Source organism: Cotesia glomerata, linkage group LG6, assembly GCF_020080835.1.
Source record: "Cotesia glomerata isolate CgM1 linkage group LG6, MPM_Cglom_v2.3, whole genome shotgun sequence".
NCBI lineage: Eukaryota > Metazoa > Arthropoda > Insecta > Hymenoptera > Braconidae > Cotesia > Cotesia glomerata.
The window spans coordinates 24,464,338-24,478,545 of NC_058163.1; the positions used below are offsets into that span (position 1 = coordinate 24,464,338).

At 27.7% G+C, this 14,208-nt stretch overlaps 1 protein-coding gene and 1 long non-coding RNA gene across 2 annotated transcripts; both read right to left on the bottom strand.

Moving 5' to 3' along the window:
* Positions 1 to 358: 358 nt before the first annotated feature.
* On the bottom strand, positions 359 to 10,808 carry LOC123267175. Its single transcript, XR_006509992.1, has 3 exons — positions 10,741 to 10,808; positions 4,378 to 4,383; positions 359 to 370 (listed from the first exon to the last, which is right to left on the bottom strand). It is a non-coding gene; the product is annotated as an uncharacterized LOC123267175 (long non-coding RNA).
* LOC123267173 (annexin A2-B-like) lies at positions 1,542 to 9,602 on the bottom strand. Its single transcript, XM_044731713.1, has 7 exons — positions 9,470 to 9,602; positions 8,341 to 8,884; positions 7,306 to 7,470; positions 7,041 to 7,219; positions 6,606 to 6,691; positions 2,052 to 2,058; positions 1,542 to 1,558 (listed from the first exon to the last, which is right to left on the bottom strand). The coding sequence occupies exons 1-5, from the start codon at positions 9,488 to 9,490 to the stop codon at positions 6,617 to 6,619; spliced, it is 984 nt and encodes a 327-aa protein (XP_044587648.1). The 5' UTR covers positions 9,491 to 9,602; the 3' UTR covers positions 1,542 to 1,558; positions 2,052 to 2,058; positions 6,606 to 6,616.
* Positions 10,809 to 14,208: the final 3,400 nt, after the last annotated feature.

Consider the following 14,208-nt stretch of genomic DNA (forward strand, 5'->3'; position numbering starts at 1 on the left):
TGTACTCGAATAGATACTACAAGCTTCCAGCTTTACTAGTATTCAAGTTTGATGGATTTCCATCGAACTTATGTACAGAGAGGATGTCTCTCGACCAATAGGGAAGATGGAAGTGTCCATCTCTCGGCTTGAATTAGATCCACTAGTCATTTGACTAAGATGGCATGAAACTTTCATTATTGATATAAAATGTTAATTAACAAATAATGAAGTAAATTATTGTATTATCATCTTGAATAGACTGATATAGCCATATTAAGCCATTTGTCGCCATATATGGCGATATAATGATATTAACCAATTTTTTCACAAAGAAATATTATTGTTATTATTATTATTAAAAATTCAAAATAAATTATTAAAAAAAAATCTAAAAATTAAAAATATTAATTGACAGGATTAAATTAAATGCCTCACAAAAGGTTATTAACGTTTATTGTGTGCGTAAACAATGTGCGTGGTGCGATCGGGTGAGTAAATGCGCTTGAAACACCCTCACTTATTTATCGGGCTGGTAATAAAATCGATCCTAACTAATCGCCGGTAGTTTGAGTGCTCTCGCACGTTCTTCTATTTATTATTTATATACGTACATCCCGTTCATGTATTTATTTACACATTCACATCTACACATCTATATACATGTACGTATTTATTAAATATGTATGCATAATAGATTATTGAATGTTTTATTCACCAACAGATAATTAACGAATACGCTAATTGTTTTACTCTACACCCGAAATACCATTATTAATTTAATTATTTCATAATCTAACAGGCATTTATGACTTTAATATTTATAATTAACTTTTTGAACGTACAATTAGCTTCGGATTATTTTAATAATCCTCTTTTTGTTAAATTAATTAATTATTATTGTTAATGCATTTTCAATGGCTTTTATCTTTTGAAAAAAATTAATATTATATTAATTATTTCTCGCAACTATCAAAATAATATCATTATTGATAATCAATCTAAAATAATTATCATTATTAATTATATTTTTATAATAATAATTTAAAAATTAATTAAAATTTATAATTCAGCGCTCAAATAGTTAATTTTTATTTTATAAATTTAATATCAACTTACTAAAGGTGTTTTCATGACCGAATTGTATATATATATATAATGAGTGTTTTTTCATGCCGTCTAGGTCAAATAACTAGTAGATGTTGTTCAAGTCAAGAGATGGATACTTCCATCTTCCCTTATTGGTTGAGAGATATCCTCTCTGTACATAAGGTCGATGGAAATCCATCAAACTTGAATACTAGTAAAGCTGTAAGCTTGTAGTATCCATTCGAGTACTAAAGATGTTAATTAATTGAAAGAAATTATTTTGAATGAGAGTAAAGACAGACTTTCGAAAAAATAAATGGGGTTGGTTGCCAAGCCAGGAATCGAACCTGGATCTCCCTGATAACATGTCAGGAGCTCTACCAGTTAAGCTACCGGGCCCCTTCCACCATCCACCTTTCTCAGTCCATTCTTATACTCTCAATACTTACTTTACTATCCCTTCCCTTTTACCCGAGTTACGTACTATGATGGTAGTAGTACCTTTATTTAGGCATTATTATTAAATTACTAAAGGTGTTTTCATGACCGAATTGTATATATATAATGAGTGTTTTTTCATGCCGTTTAGGTCAAATAACTAGTAGATGTTGTTCAAGTCAAGAGAAGGGGCCAAAAAAAAAAAAAAAAAGTTTATTTCTAATGTATTTTTAATATTAAGTAGCAAGTAACAAGTAGCAAGTAGCAAATTTACTCCTAATTTACACCTAAGTTACACCTAATTACTACTTTTTTGCTACTGACCGTATACATGTCCCTGCATGAAAGCACACCGCACGGGAGGGGTATACTGAGGTGGACCTACAACCCCGCTGTCCATCTTACAGCAACAAAGAGAGTTTATTTCTAATGTATTTTTAATATTAAGTAGCAAGCAACAAGTAGCAAGTAGCAAATTTACTCCTAATTTACACCTAAGTTACACCTAAGTTACACCTAATTACTACTTTTTTGCTAATGACAAGAGAAGGTGGAAGGGGCCCGGTAGCTTAACTGGTAGAGCTCCTGACATGTTATCAGGGAGATCCAGGTTCGATTCCTGGCTTGGCAACCAACCTCATTTATTTTTTCAAAAGTCTGTCTTTACTCTCATTCAAAATAATTTCTTTCAATTAATTAACATCTTTAGTACTCGAATGGATACTACAAGCTTACAGCTTTACTAGTATTCAAGTTTGATGGATTTCCATCGAACTTATGAACAGAGAGGATATCTCTCAACCAATAAGGGAAGATGGAAGTATCCATCTCTTGACTTGAACAACATCTACTAGTTATTTGACCTAGACGGCATGAAAAAACACTCATTTAATATCAACGTTTTCTATTCAAAAATTTTATTCTTAAGTAAGTTCGAGCGAATCTAATGTAAAAAATAATTTCCATTTTTGAGCTTTGAAATCAAATATACGTATAAATAAATACGTCATTTATCTAATCCTAAAATTTAAAAGAGATTCACCGTTTAGTTACTTAGATATTAAATTTTAAAAATCACATATTTTATCTCCTTATACACGGGCTCTTATGGCGGACAAAATTTTGTCGAGACTTTAATTATTTTTTTCAATATTAATCTCCCAACTTTAACGGATAAAAAACTATACACAAGAAACTTGGATTATTGCAAAATATAAAAACAATTTAATAATAATACATTATCGATATAATTTTTGAAATATTTAATGTCAAATTTTATGTTTGTAACTCGTTTATCGTCAGCCATTTATTCGAATAAAGATTTGACAACATCGCGTTAACAGCTGAGAAAAAAGAAAAGGATAGAAATATAGTTACAGAGAGAGAAATGTTTAACTCACACACTCATCCACGTCTCTGTTGTGGGTATAATCAAGCGCGCTATTGCCAAATCTGTTTATTTATTCCGGCAAGTAATAAATACCAAAGTCATTTTATTACTTTACTTTATTAAATAAATCAAAATCATCAATTATTAAATTGTTTAAATTATTTTAAATTGAAATAAAGAATTTTAACGAATATTGGGAAGGCTAAAATTAAAAAAAAATTTTAACATTATTTTGACTCATTACTTACGCTTGAACTTCCTTAATAATAAAATTTTAAAAAATGTTAAATGCGGAGGTTATTAAACTAAAAAAGAGCCACTGAAGGTAGAGATAAAGGGAAGGGGGCGGTAGTGTGTGTTCAAAATTAGTAGGTTGGTTAACAAATGGTCGGGAGTATATCGAGCAAAAGGAAGAAAATACTCTGAATACCAAGTTCGCTAATTAGTTATGTATAAAAGGAGGTGGAAAGGCTTCCTGCGCCCCAGAAGCTTATACTGTTAATTAACATACCGAGGGTGAAGACCTTGTACCCGGGATTGCTATCTAAGACGGTGTGTATAAACTTTCGAATAATACCCAGAAAAGTTACTTTTATTATTTCCTTTCTTTATGCAAGCTTCATTTTGTCTACAATTGTGGCAAAGATCAAAAAAAGTTTGGAAAATCCAAAAGTACACACCTCATAATCTCATTTTTCACAATAAAATTGATTAAAATAAAATATAAAAAGCAAAATAATAAAAAACTCTGCTACACGGAGAGAAATTTATAGGAACCTTTCCAAAAATTATGGGAATGATTCCTATAATAAAATGATCATTATAGGTATCAATCCTATGCTCATTATGGGAACCATACCCATAATTTGTTGGAAACATTCCTATACAATAATGGAATAGCTTCAATATATTATGGGAATGGTTCCTATAATATTATAGGAATGACGCACATAATAATAGAAAAATATTTATGTTCATAATGATGGAGCAATCACATAAAAAATATAACGTAATTATTATATATTTTTTTGCTAATAAATTTTTTTTTGTAAATAAAAATTGATCTTTCACTAGAGTGAAAATATTTATTTTTCATAATTTTCATTCACGTGTTTACTTAATCTTAAATTGTTTATTCCAACTCAGTTATTATTGTGTTAGATAATATTGAAAAATATTGTAGCAATTCTAAAGTTTCTCTAATAAAAGGGATATTTTCTCACTATACAATTAGAGGAGCAAAGTAGATATGAAAATTCATTGTTTATTTTTACAATTTCATTTTATTTTTAAAACAAATTATTTATTTACAATATATACGTTGAATATTTATTAAATCCACCTTTTGGGTATGTAACTTTTATCATTTATATGAACAATATCACTTATTTTACATATTTTAAATGATGTTATTAGGAAGCAAGTAAAATTATCGAAATTACTAATAATTTCAAATGCATCAAAGTGGTCATCGAAGTCACAAATAACTTGAGTTGTAATGATAAATATCTCAATATTATTAGGCATCATCGCTATAATATTATGGGAATGGTTTCTATAATATTATAGAAACTATTCCTATATATTATGGGAACCATTCCTATATATTATGGGAATCATGCCGATATTACAGTTATAATTATAGGTATCGTTTCTATAATTATAGGAACCATTCCCATAATTATAGCAACATTTCCCAAAAATTATGGGTACAATTCCTATAATTTAAGTAATCGCTCCTAAAATGGTATAGGAAAACATTTCATTAAAATTATAGGAATGATTTCCATATTTTTCTCTCCGTGTATGGTTTAGTGGCGCCATAATTCGAAGTTGAGGAAAAAAATACTATAATAAAATGTATAGATAGATATACAAAAAAATACACAGTGATTTATTAATTTTTTATGAATAATAATTTAACGACAGTGAATTGAACGCTCATATTAATTGAGAAAGTCTTAAGTGTGTTACTTTAAATAATAAAAAAAAAAATTAGAAAAACGGTTGACCCTGAAGGCCATCCCTGCAACTTACCGCTAATTCCATACCTAGGCGCTGAAAATTGCACTTATGACGTTTTTGAGCTCATCGAGCTCAAAAATACAATTTATGTGTTATTTTGAGCTTTCCGAGCTCAAAAAGATAGCTTTGCTATGATTTTGAGCTCTTCGAGCTCAAAAGTCTTATGAAGATTCGATGAAACACGATTTTTCTAATTTTCAAACTGCTGTAATTTTTTAATAAATCAACCGATTTTCACGCGGTAGGTGGCAGTCGATGTGGTTTTTTGAGCTCTATAAAAATTTAGAACAAAAAAATTGATCTGATGAAAAATTTCGGAGTTATTACAAAAAAACACTTTTTTCGGTTTTTTTTCGACAACGATATCTCACAAACGCATCAACCGATTCTGACGCTCTATGTGGCGATCGATGCAGGATTTCAAGGTTAAGAGCTGATTAGTTTTTGAAGTTGATCGGTTTAGCCAATTTGGAGATATTTAAAAAAAATGAAAAAAAAAAAAAAACAACTTTTTTTGTCACTTTTTTTGCAATTTCTCGAAATCTACTGGTCCGAATTGGTTCCAACTTACAGGAAATCTAAGTTTGGCAAAGCCCTTTCGAATGACACCAACCGCGATGAAATCGGTCAAGCCGTTCAAAAGTTATAAGAGGTTTACATACTTACACACACACACACACACACATACATACAGACGTACGGACATCATCGTGAAAATAGTCAGGAAAGCTTCCTAGGACCTCAAAACGTCGAGATCTGATGAAAACTCGATTTTCGAAAAACGCGGTAAAACCAATAACTTCCCGATTTTTGAAAATTTTCAATTTTCTTTGCGGGAAGTTAAAAATTATTCCGGTACGATCAATTTATTCCCATAATAATATATGAACATTTAGATAGTTAATAAATAGCCCAAAAATTTTATGTAAAATAAGCGTAATATTTTTCATGTTTACAAAAATACTTAAAATAATGAAATGAGGCCTTATTTTACGTCCTTTGAAACATATTTCCATTATTTATATTTTAAAGAAAGAAAAATAAGATTTCAAAAATGAAAAAAAATGTTTATTGGTTTAATTTAATGTAATTATCCCATGGAAATTATTATTTCGTTTTATATTATCAAATAATGTCTGATTACTTTATTGTTAAATATATTCATCTTCTATCAAGAAATTACATTATTCATTTATTTCCAAGAAGCCTTAAGCAGTCAATCATCATAATTCCCTAAACTTGTAAGTAATTAACGATGACTCAGTCTTCAATCTTCAGCGCAATAGAAAAATGATCATAAATATAAATTATTAATGTATTATTATCAATAACAAAATCTGAGAATCAAAGACTCTAAAATATTTTATAATTAAATAAATTGATAAATTTCCTAATCATTAATCGTTAATTATTATTATTATTGTCTTTAATTTTAATAATAATTCCCTAGCATAGAATAATCAATTTAATCTATACAAATATTGAGTAAAAAGATTAAACAATATCAAAAAAAGGCAGATATTGCTCCATAACCTGTTGAAAAAAAATTCTTTGAAGGAGTTGTAAGTGAATGAAGACTCATTAAATTTTTATTTAAAAAAGCAGTATTATTTTATTTTAATTATTTTATTTGTACATCATATTGTTCTAAAGTCACATTATTTTTTGTTATATGAAATCAATCATGCCGTCTGTTTAGACAAATTTGTAATTGACTGCCGTGTCAATCATTACCAAAAGAGCATAGTTGTAGGCACCGGTTGTGTGTAACTGTAAAATCAAATAAAAATAATTTAATTCAATTATTTAATTTAATTTAATTATTAATTAATTAATTCAATTATTAAATTAATTAATAATTAATAATTTTAATAATTAATAATTTTAATAATTAATTTAATTATTAAATTAAATTAATTAACTAATTTAATTTAATTATTAATTATTAATTTAATTTAATAATTAATTAAAAATTTTGTCAGTTTAGAAACAAGCGATTATAATAGAATTAATTATTAAAAATATTTAATTAAAATCTCATTAAAATTGTAGGCTAAATTTATACAATACGGCTCGAAATTATTTACAAAAATTGTAAAAAAAATTAAATACTACTCACGTTTATTGTATCCAATAGTGATTGTTTATATATGCTTTGATAATGATTCATTACTGCTTCGTAGCCATTGTGATTAATGAGTGCTATCATCAAACGAGTGAGGCCGCGGTGGTCGCCGTGTTTCAGAGATGCGTCGAGACGATCGGCGAAAAATTTAGGACCGTTTCTGGTGCAAATAACTGTAAATTTTTTAAACAAAAAAATATTAATTTCAAGTTCTTGAGATATATTAATTTATTTATTATGATAAATTTTCGGTGCTTACGTTCATTGGAATAGGCGTCATTTCTGTCGTATCCAGACATTTCGACCATCGCGGGATTATAATTGTACTGAATAATTTTTTGACCTTGAGCGAATCGCATTATTGAAGCTCTTATGTTCGGGTCAGGTATGTAGACCAAATCGCTTGTAAGTTCACGTCCGAATTCTAAAAAAAAATTCAAATTATTTTATTGTAATTTATAATGATAAGGATACATAAATAAATTTTAATTAAGCTAAAACAATTTTCAAATACTGAATTGCTGATAAATATTTCTAAAAATTTATCTGAAATTTCACTTTTTGAATATTTGACTAAATTTTTATTAAAATTAATTACTTCAGTGTTACTGGAATTAATTTTTATACGGCAATTTTTATTTAAGCTTCTTAATAAAATTATTATAAAGAAAGTTTATTTATAAATTTTAGTTGTATAAATTAATAAGAAATATTAATGCAATTTTACTGAATTGAGAAAAAATTTTATTTTAATTAAAAAATAAAGAATTTATTTTGCAATTTTTTTTTATGAATAAAAACAAAATTTTTCCCAGCGTAAATTTTACTAGAATAATTTAATTAATTATATTTCTAACAATTTATTTAAAATTTCACTTTTTAAATGACTAAATTTTTATTAAAATTAATTACTTTATTTTTACTGAAATTAATTTTTAAGGGCAATTTTTATTTAAGCTTCTTAATAAATAAATTATTTTAAAGAAAATTTATTAATAAATTCTGCTCGTATAAATTAACAACAAATATTAATGCAATTTTTTATAATTGAGAAAAAATTTAGTATTAATTTTAAAAATTCTTTAAATACGCATTTTGTAATGTTTTAACTTATAAAAACTATTTAAAAATTTTTTTTCTTTACTAATAATATAAGCAAAATTTTTCCCGGCGTAAATTTCACTAGAATAATTTAATCACTTAAAAATCACTTCAAAAAATTTTTACAGTGTAACAATAATGATAAAAAAAAGATAACGTTAATAAAAAATAAGAATAAACAATTATTACTCACTTGATCTATAAGCTCTATTAATTTGGGCGATTTGTTCAGCGCTAGGGTTGCAAAGGACGTCCAGACCAGCGTAGACGTTTCCGCCAGATAATCCAAAAATTCCGTCGTATAGTTCCTGGGCAAAGAACTCGTACTTGTCCTCGACGAAAGCTACCAAAAGATCGCGATACGGTCCGCTGAAACTCGCCTTAATGTCGCTTTTTATGTCGCTCCAGAATTTCTGGTAGTAACGAGCCGCAACGATCTCGCGGTTGAGGAAGTTTTTCCTCAGCAGAAGGTCTGTCACCTCGTCGTCATCGTGGTACAAAATAGCCTCTCTGAGTTCATCCATTTTTTTCACCGCTACAGGCACTGGGGGCTTACGGCTCACGCCGAAAAGTCTGCCGAGGAAATCGAATGTACCGTCAACGACGTCCAAAGCACCGCCCCCTAATTTTTTTATGGAATCTATCACGACTGAACGTCTGGTCATATTTTTGTCTGGAATGGGTTCAATTATGATGGTGGCAGTAGCAATTGTAATTAGCAGGAAAATTCCCAAGAACTGAAATTATTAAAATTAATTTTATTTTATTTTCAATAAAAAAAAAAATATTTTTTAATTAAAAATTCACTGATAGAAAAATTTTTTTAATTTATTAATTTTATTAGCTGTTTATAAATAAGTTTTAATATCAAGTGGAATTTTTTAAATATTTATTTGGACTTTTTAAATTAAAATTATTCTTTAAATTTTATTTTGATACTTTTTGTGATTTTAAATTTAAAAAAAAATTTTTTTTAATTTCAAATAAATTAATAAATTAAATTATTAATGTAAGACTAAGTCAGTTCTAAAAATAATTCCAAATTATTAAGAAATGTAATTTTTTACCTTAAAAAATATTTATTAAAAAAAATAAATTGATCATACTCAATAAATTATTTAATTGTTTCTAAGTAAATAAATTAATTAATTTTTATATGTGTGTTTAATGGTTAGTTAAATTAAAATTATTAAATTAAAAAATTAAAATTTGGATAAAATAAAATGATGGTAAATTTGATGAAAATTTAAATAAAAATTGTTATAATTAATAAATATGTTGATAAATAAATTAATTTAAGCAGAATAGTTTGTGAAACTTACAGGAAATGTCAATTTAGCCATGCTTGCTGGATTGAATTCGTCGGATTGTATTACTTAATATTTCTGCACGTTTACAGTTAGAAGTCTCTCGGGGGAATGAGCTTTTTGGGCCCGTAATTATAGGTAACACTAGATGAGGCCTCCCACTCTTTTAAATAGTTTTTGTAAGTTACGCCCCTATGAGGGAACATTTTGAAATATAAAATATTTATATAGAAAATTTATATATTTTAAATAACTATTTTTTAATTAACCAATTTTTGTATATATTCTATATATTTTAAATATTAAAAAAAAATGTAAGTTCGTATTTTAAAATATATATATATATAAATATATGTATAAAAATATAGATTGCATATATTTTTAAATTTATGTAAAAAATATCGGTATTATGATATATTTTTTTGTGTGACTATAATTAAATATTTTTTTTAATACTTTTAATATATATAAAATATTTTTTGGATATTCTAAGATATACTTTTAATATATTAATATAATATTTAATATTTAAAATTAATATAATATTTAATATTTAATATTACATTTAAAATATAAGAAATAAATGAAAAAATTATTTTAATTAGTTAATTAAAATTATATTTTGTTGAAATACTCTATGTATTTTTATAATTTTTTTCTTTTTTTTTTTTTTTATAAATATTTTCCATAAGGGTTCTATGTAATTGGCCAATCATTAAAAATTCATTTCTGAAAGCCCACACGGAAAAAAAAGTATTGTTAAAATGACTATCCATCGTATCCTCAAACGACGTTTCCTTAAAATAACAATCCGGATTTCTGATTTAAGGATTCATTTGTTTGGCTAAAAAGCATGCAGAGAATAGCTCTTGTAAATATATGTAGTTTCGTCAAAACAGGCAATTGTTTCGTTAACGTGAGGATCTGTATAGTTGAATTAACTAAATGTAACGCTAAAATAATGATATGGATCGTCATTTTGATGATACGCTGTATAGCTGAATTGGCTATACAGCGTATATCGCTAAAAAAAATGACTATACGGCGTATAGTCAGAATAACGATAAGTATCCTTATTCTAACAATATTTTTTTCTCCGTGCAGATAATAAACTACGTCATCTTTTTCAAGTACTCCTAAGCTGTCACAAGGCTCGGGATTAAGATTCTATTACTTATTTCTTGCAATGAGCCTATTGTAATGACAAAAATAAATACTCAAAATATTCGCATCTGGAGATTTCATTTGCAGAGAACTATGTTAAACTTTGGCAGGAAATAAGATACCGTCCTTCTAGAAAGTGATAAATATCATTGTAAATTACATGAACACTAATCTTTTTCTCAAGGAGCCTGAAGTGACATATAATAAAAATTTTAATTACATAAACACTTAAGGGATTGTCGGTGACTCACCTCCAAATTTAAACACATTAAAGTATACTATCATAAATAATAACAAATACTTTGACGTCAATACAAATTCTAAGAACCAATTGCCCAAAGTTACAAGTTATATATTATCAATAGTAGTATTTATTTTCTAGTTATTACAAAATAAAATCTGATTCAACACTGATAGAAGGATTTGTTTATAGTTAAAAAGATTTTTTACACTGATAGAAGGATTTCTTAGCATTTAAGAAGATTTCTTTGTATTTAAAAAATCATTTCTTAAACATCATTTCTTAGCATTTAAAAAATATTTCTTAGTATTTAAGAAATATTTTTTAAATACTAAGAAATGATTTCTTTAATACAAAGAAATCTTTTTAAATACTAAGAAATCCTTCTATCAGTGTAATATTTAACAAATCATTTATTAGAAGCCATTTATTAGCCCTTAACAAATATTTCTTAGTATTTAAAAAGATTTATTAATATTTAATAAATAAATATCAGATTTATTAAATACAAACAAATCATTTTAAATACTAAGAAATATTTGTTTAATACTAAAAAGTGGTCTCTAATAAATGATTTGTTAACTATTAACAAATATTATTCAATACAAATAAATCCTTCTATCAGTGCAGTTGATTATATTAAAATGTAAATTACCTGCGGGTAATTCGGGCTAAGAGATTTTTGCAATAGAAGAAAAGATAATTAATTAATTTATTTATTTATTTATTTCTCGGTCATGTTGCTTAGCTCCCTGCGACCATATTTCTTACATAAGTTACAAAGGTAGTTATAAGAAAAACACACTTACTTAATAGTAAATGTAAAAGCGGCATGATGGCCGAGCGGACTAAGTCATTATCCCGTTAGTTCATTCGTGTATCATGTCGTGAGGCGAGGGTTCAAGCCCGGACGGTTGTTCGAATACTGGCATGGTTTTTCTCTGTGGTTTCCCCATCGCCACTACTCCAACAACCGATAGAAAGGGGTGAGGAATAGGGTAAATACAGTACAGAAAGCACAAGTCGGTCCACAGCCGCATTGAGAATAGAGTTATGTGCGAAAATGATATGTTGATTATAAAAGCGGAGAACATGTTGATAATAAAAAGTGGAGAACATGTTGATTATAAAAAGAGTGGAGAATATATTGGAAATAAAAGAGTTGAAAGATTGTGTTGATAATATAGAGCGGAGCATATGTTGATAATAAAGAGTTGAAAAAAGACTACACGGAAAGAAAATTGTACGAAAAATTACAATGAAAACATCGTAATTTTTAGTATAGGACATTGCAGTGCCGGACCAGAACTCAAACATCGTAATTTATACGATGCAACATCGTTAATTTCTATCACTCAAATTAAAAAGAAGTTAAGGTCACCGAAAAAATAATTCTGTATCATCCAGGAATCGAACCCGGTGTCCTCTCCGCCTCAAGTCCAAGGTTTATCCCCTCACGCTATCGGAGGGAATACCTAAAGTTTCTGTTCAGTCACATAATAAGACCCTCGATACAGTAGTTGGTCATCTTTCGGTGGTGGCGTCGCAAACTACTAGACTCTGTCTCTCTTTTATTACAACATATAGTATGCGTCCTTATTCACTTGCTCTTACGGAAAAAAAATTTACTAAATAACATCGTAATTTTCAATAATTCAAATTGTATTCTGTAGACGGCAGCATCGTAAAAATCGAGATACTGAAAGTCTAGTCCTGGATTACGATGTTACTATAGTAATTTTTCATAGGATTTTTTTTCCGTGTATATGCGGAGATGCTGAGACAATTAGCCTTGTAAAAACCAGAAAACAGTATACAAGTAAAACTCATAATAATAATGATAATAGTAGTCAATGTAATAAACTACACGGAGAAAAAAATTTTGCTATAGGAACTCTATAGTAGTTAGTTAGTTGTAAAAAGTTCCAATTGGTTAACGTTTTCTTATGGTAACAATACCGTTTGGCTCCTGCAACTCTACATCGTTGAGCTCTGAGAGCTAATCGTTATTTATCTCTCACAACTCTACAGGATCGTTCTGAGACTATAACAAATTTTTGGCAGTCTGATTAATAATTTTTTTTACGATTTAGCATTGATAATTTAATAAATGAATGCGACAGAACGAATTTATATTTCCAACAATAATTGTATATGACAAATAAGAATAGTATTATAATAGATATAAAATAATAATAGAACTTATATTACAAATAAAAATTATTTGTAAAATAAAAATATGGTCGTCACAAAATTATCTTATTTTCTTGATTATATTAATAAATATTGGACATAAAATCACTACCGTATATGCACAAGAAAAGATAAATAAACGAAAAAAATTTTTATTTTTTGTTAAATGGGGTCTTTTGAATGTATTCCGATAACTTATTACTTATCACAATATATTCAACTAATAAATTTAATTAACAGTCACTGCAAATGAACCTTGAAAAACCACAAATACAAAACTGTTCTAACGAAATTCTATTTGACAAAAAAAAAAAAAAAACCTATTTCCTTAAATAAATAAACTGGAAACTTAATTATCCTCATATATTTTTAATAATATGGATGAGTAACAAAATAATTCTGTTTGTCATTTTAAAAGGTTATGAAATATGTCAGCGCACTCCACTACTGCGCAACGTAGGGCGCTCCCAACTATACCGTTTGGCTCTGAGAACAATCCCGTAGAGCTCAGAGAGCTCAACAACATTGAGTTATCAGAACTAAATAACATTATGTTACTGTAACTCTACAACGAATAGTAAACTGTGTATAGCTGTGGTAACTCTACAGTTAGGTTACCAGAACGAAATTTTTTTTCCGTGTAGTAATAATAATAGCAATCTTAAAGAAAAGTTATTACCAAAAAAACAATAGCAGTAGTAATAGTCATTACAGGACATTTTCAAACCTCATCATCAAACAGCATCTTTCAAATTTAACACTCACTCATTCTCATTAACTTGCTCCAAGCGTTGCAAGAACCGGAAACAAACATTGCGAAATTCCTCCAATGTGGCAGCTGATGTGACCTCAATTGGAAGCGAGTTCCAAAAATTACAGCCCGTTACAATAAACGAACGCTGATACGTCGTTGTTCTCGCAAAGGGCACTTTTAACGTATCAGTCTTACTTAAATCTTAATTATTATAGATGCCGCTATCGAATAACCCTTGGATAAGTTAAAAAAAATTTTTTTTTAAATGGCGGCAATTTGAAAAAAAAAATTTTTCTTTTCATATTTTTTTAACAATTCCGAATTTTTTAAAAATACTAAATGAGAAGTTATAGTTTTGGGCAGAGTTCACGATGAAGCGACGTATAGAGAACATCCTCTTCA

Bases quoted from the DNA above. Each gene is read 5' to 3' on its own strand.
- LOC123267173 (XM_044731713.1), bottom strand. From the start codon at position 9,490: ATGGCTAAATTGACATTTCCT. The intron at 8,885-9,469 runs GTAAGTTTCACA...TAATAATTTCAG, and splicing joins TGGCTAAATTGACATTTCCT to TTCTTGGGAATTTTCCTGCT. The intron at 6,692-7,040 runs GTGAGTAGTATT...TTGATTTTACAG, and splicing joins CACTATTGGATACAATAAAC to TTACACACAACCGGTGCCTA.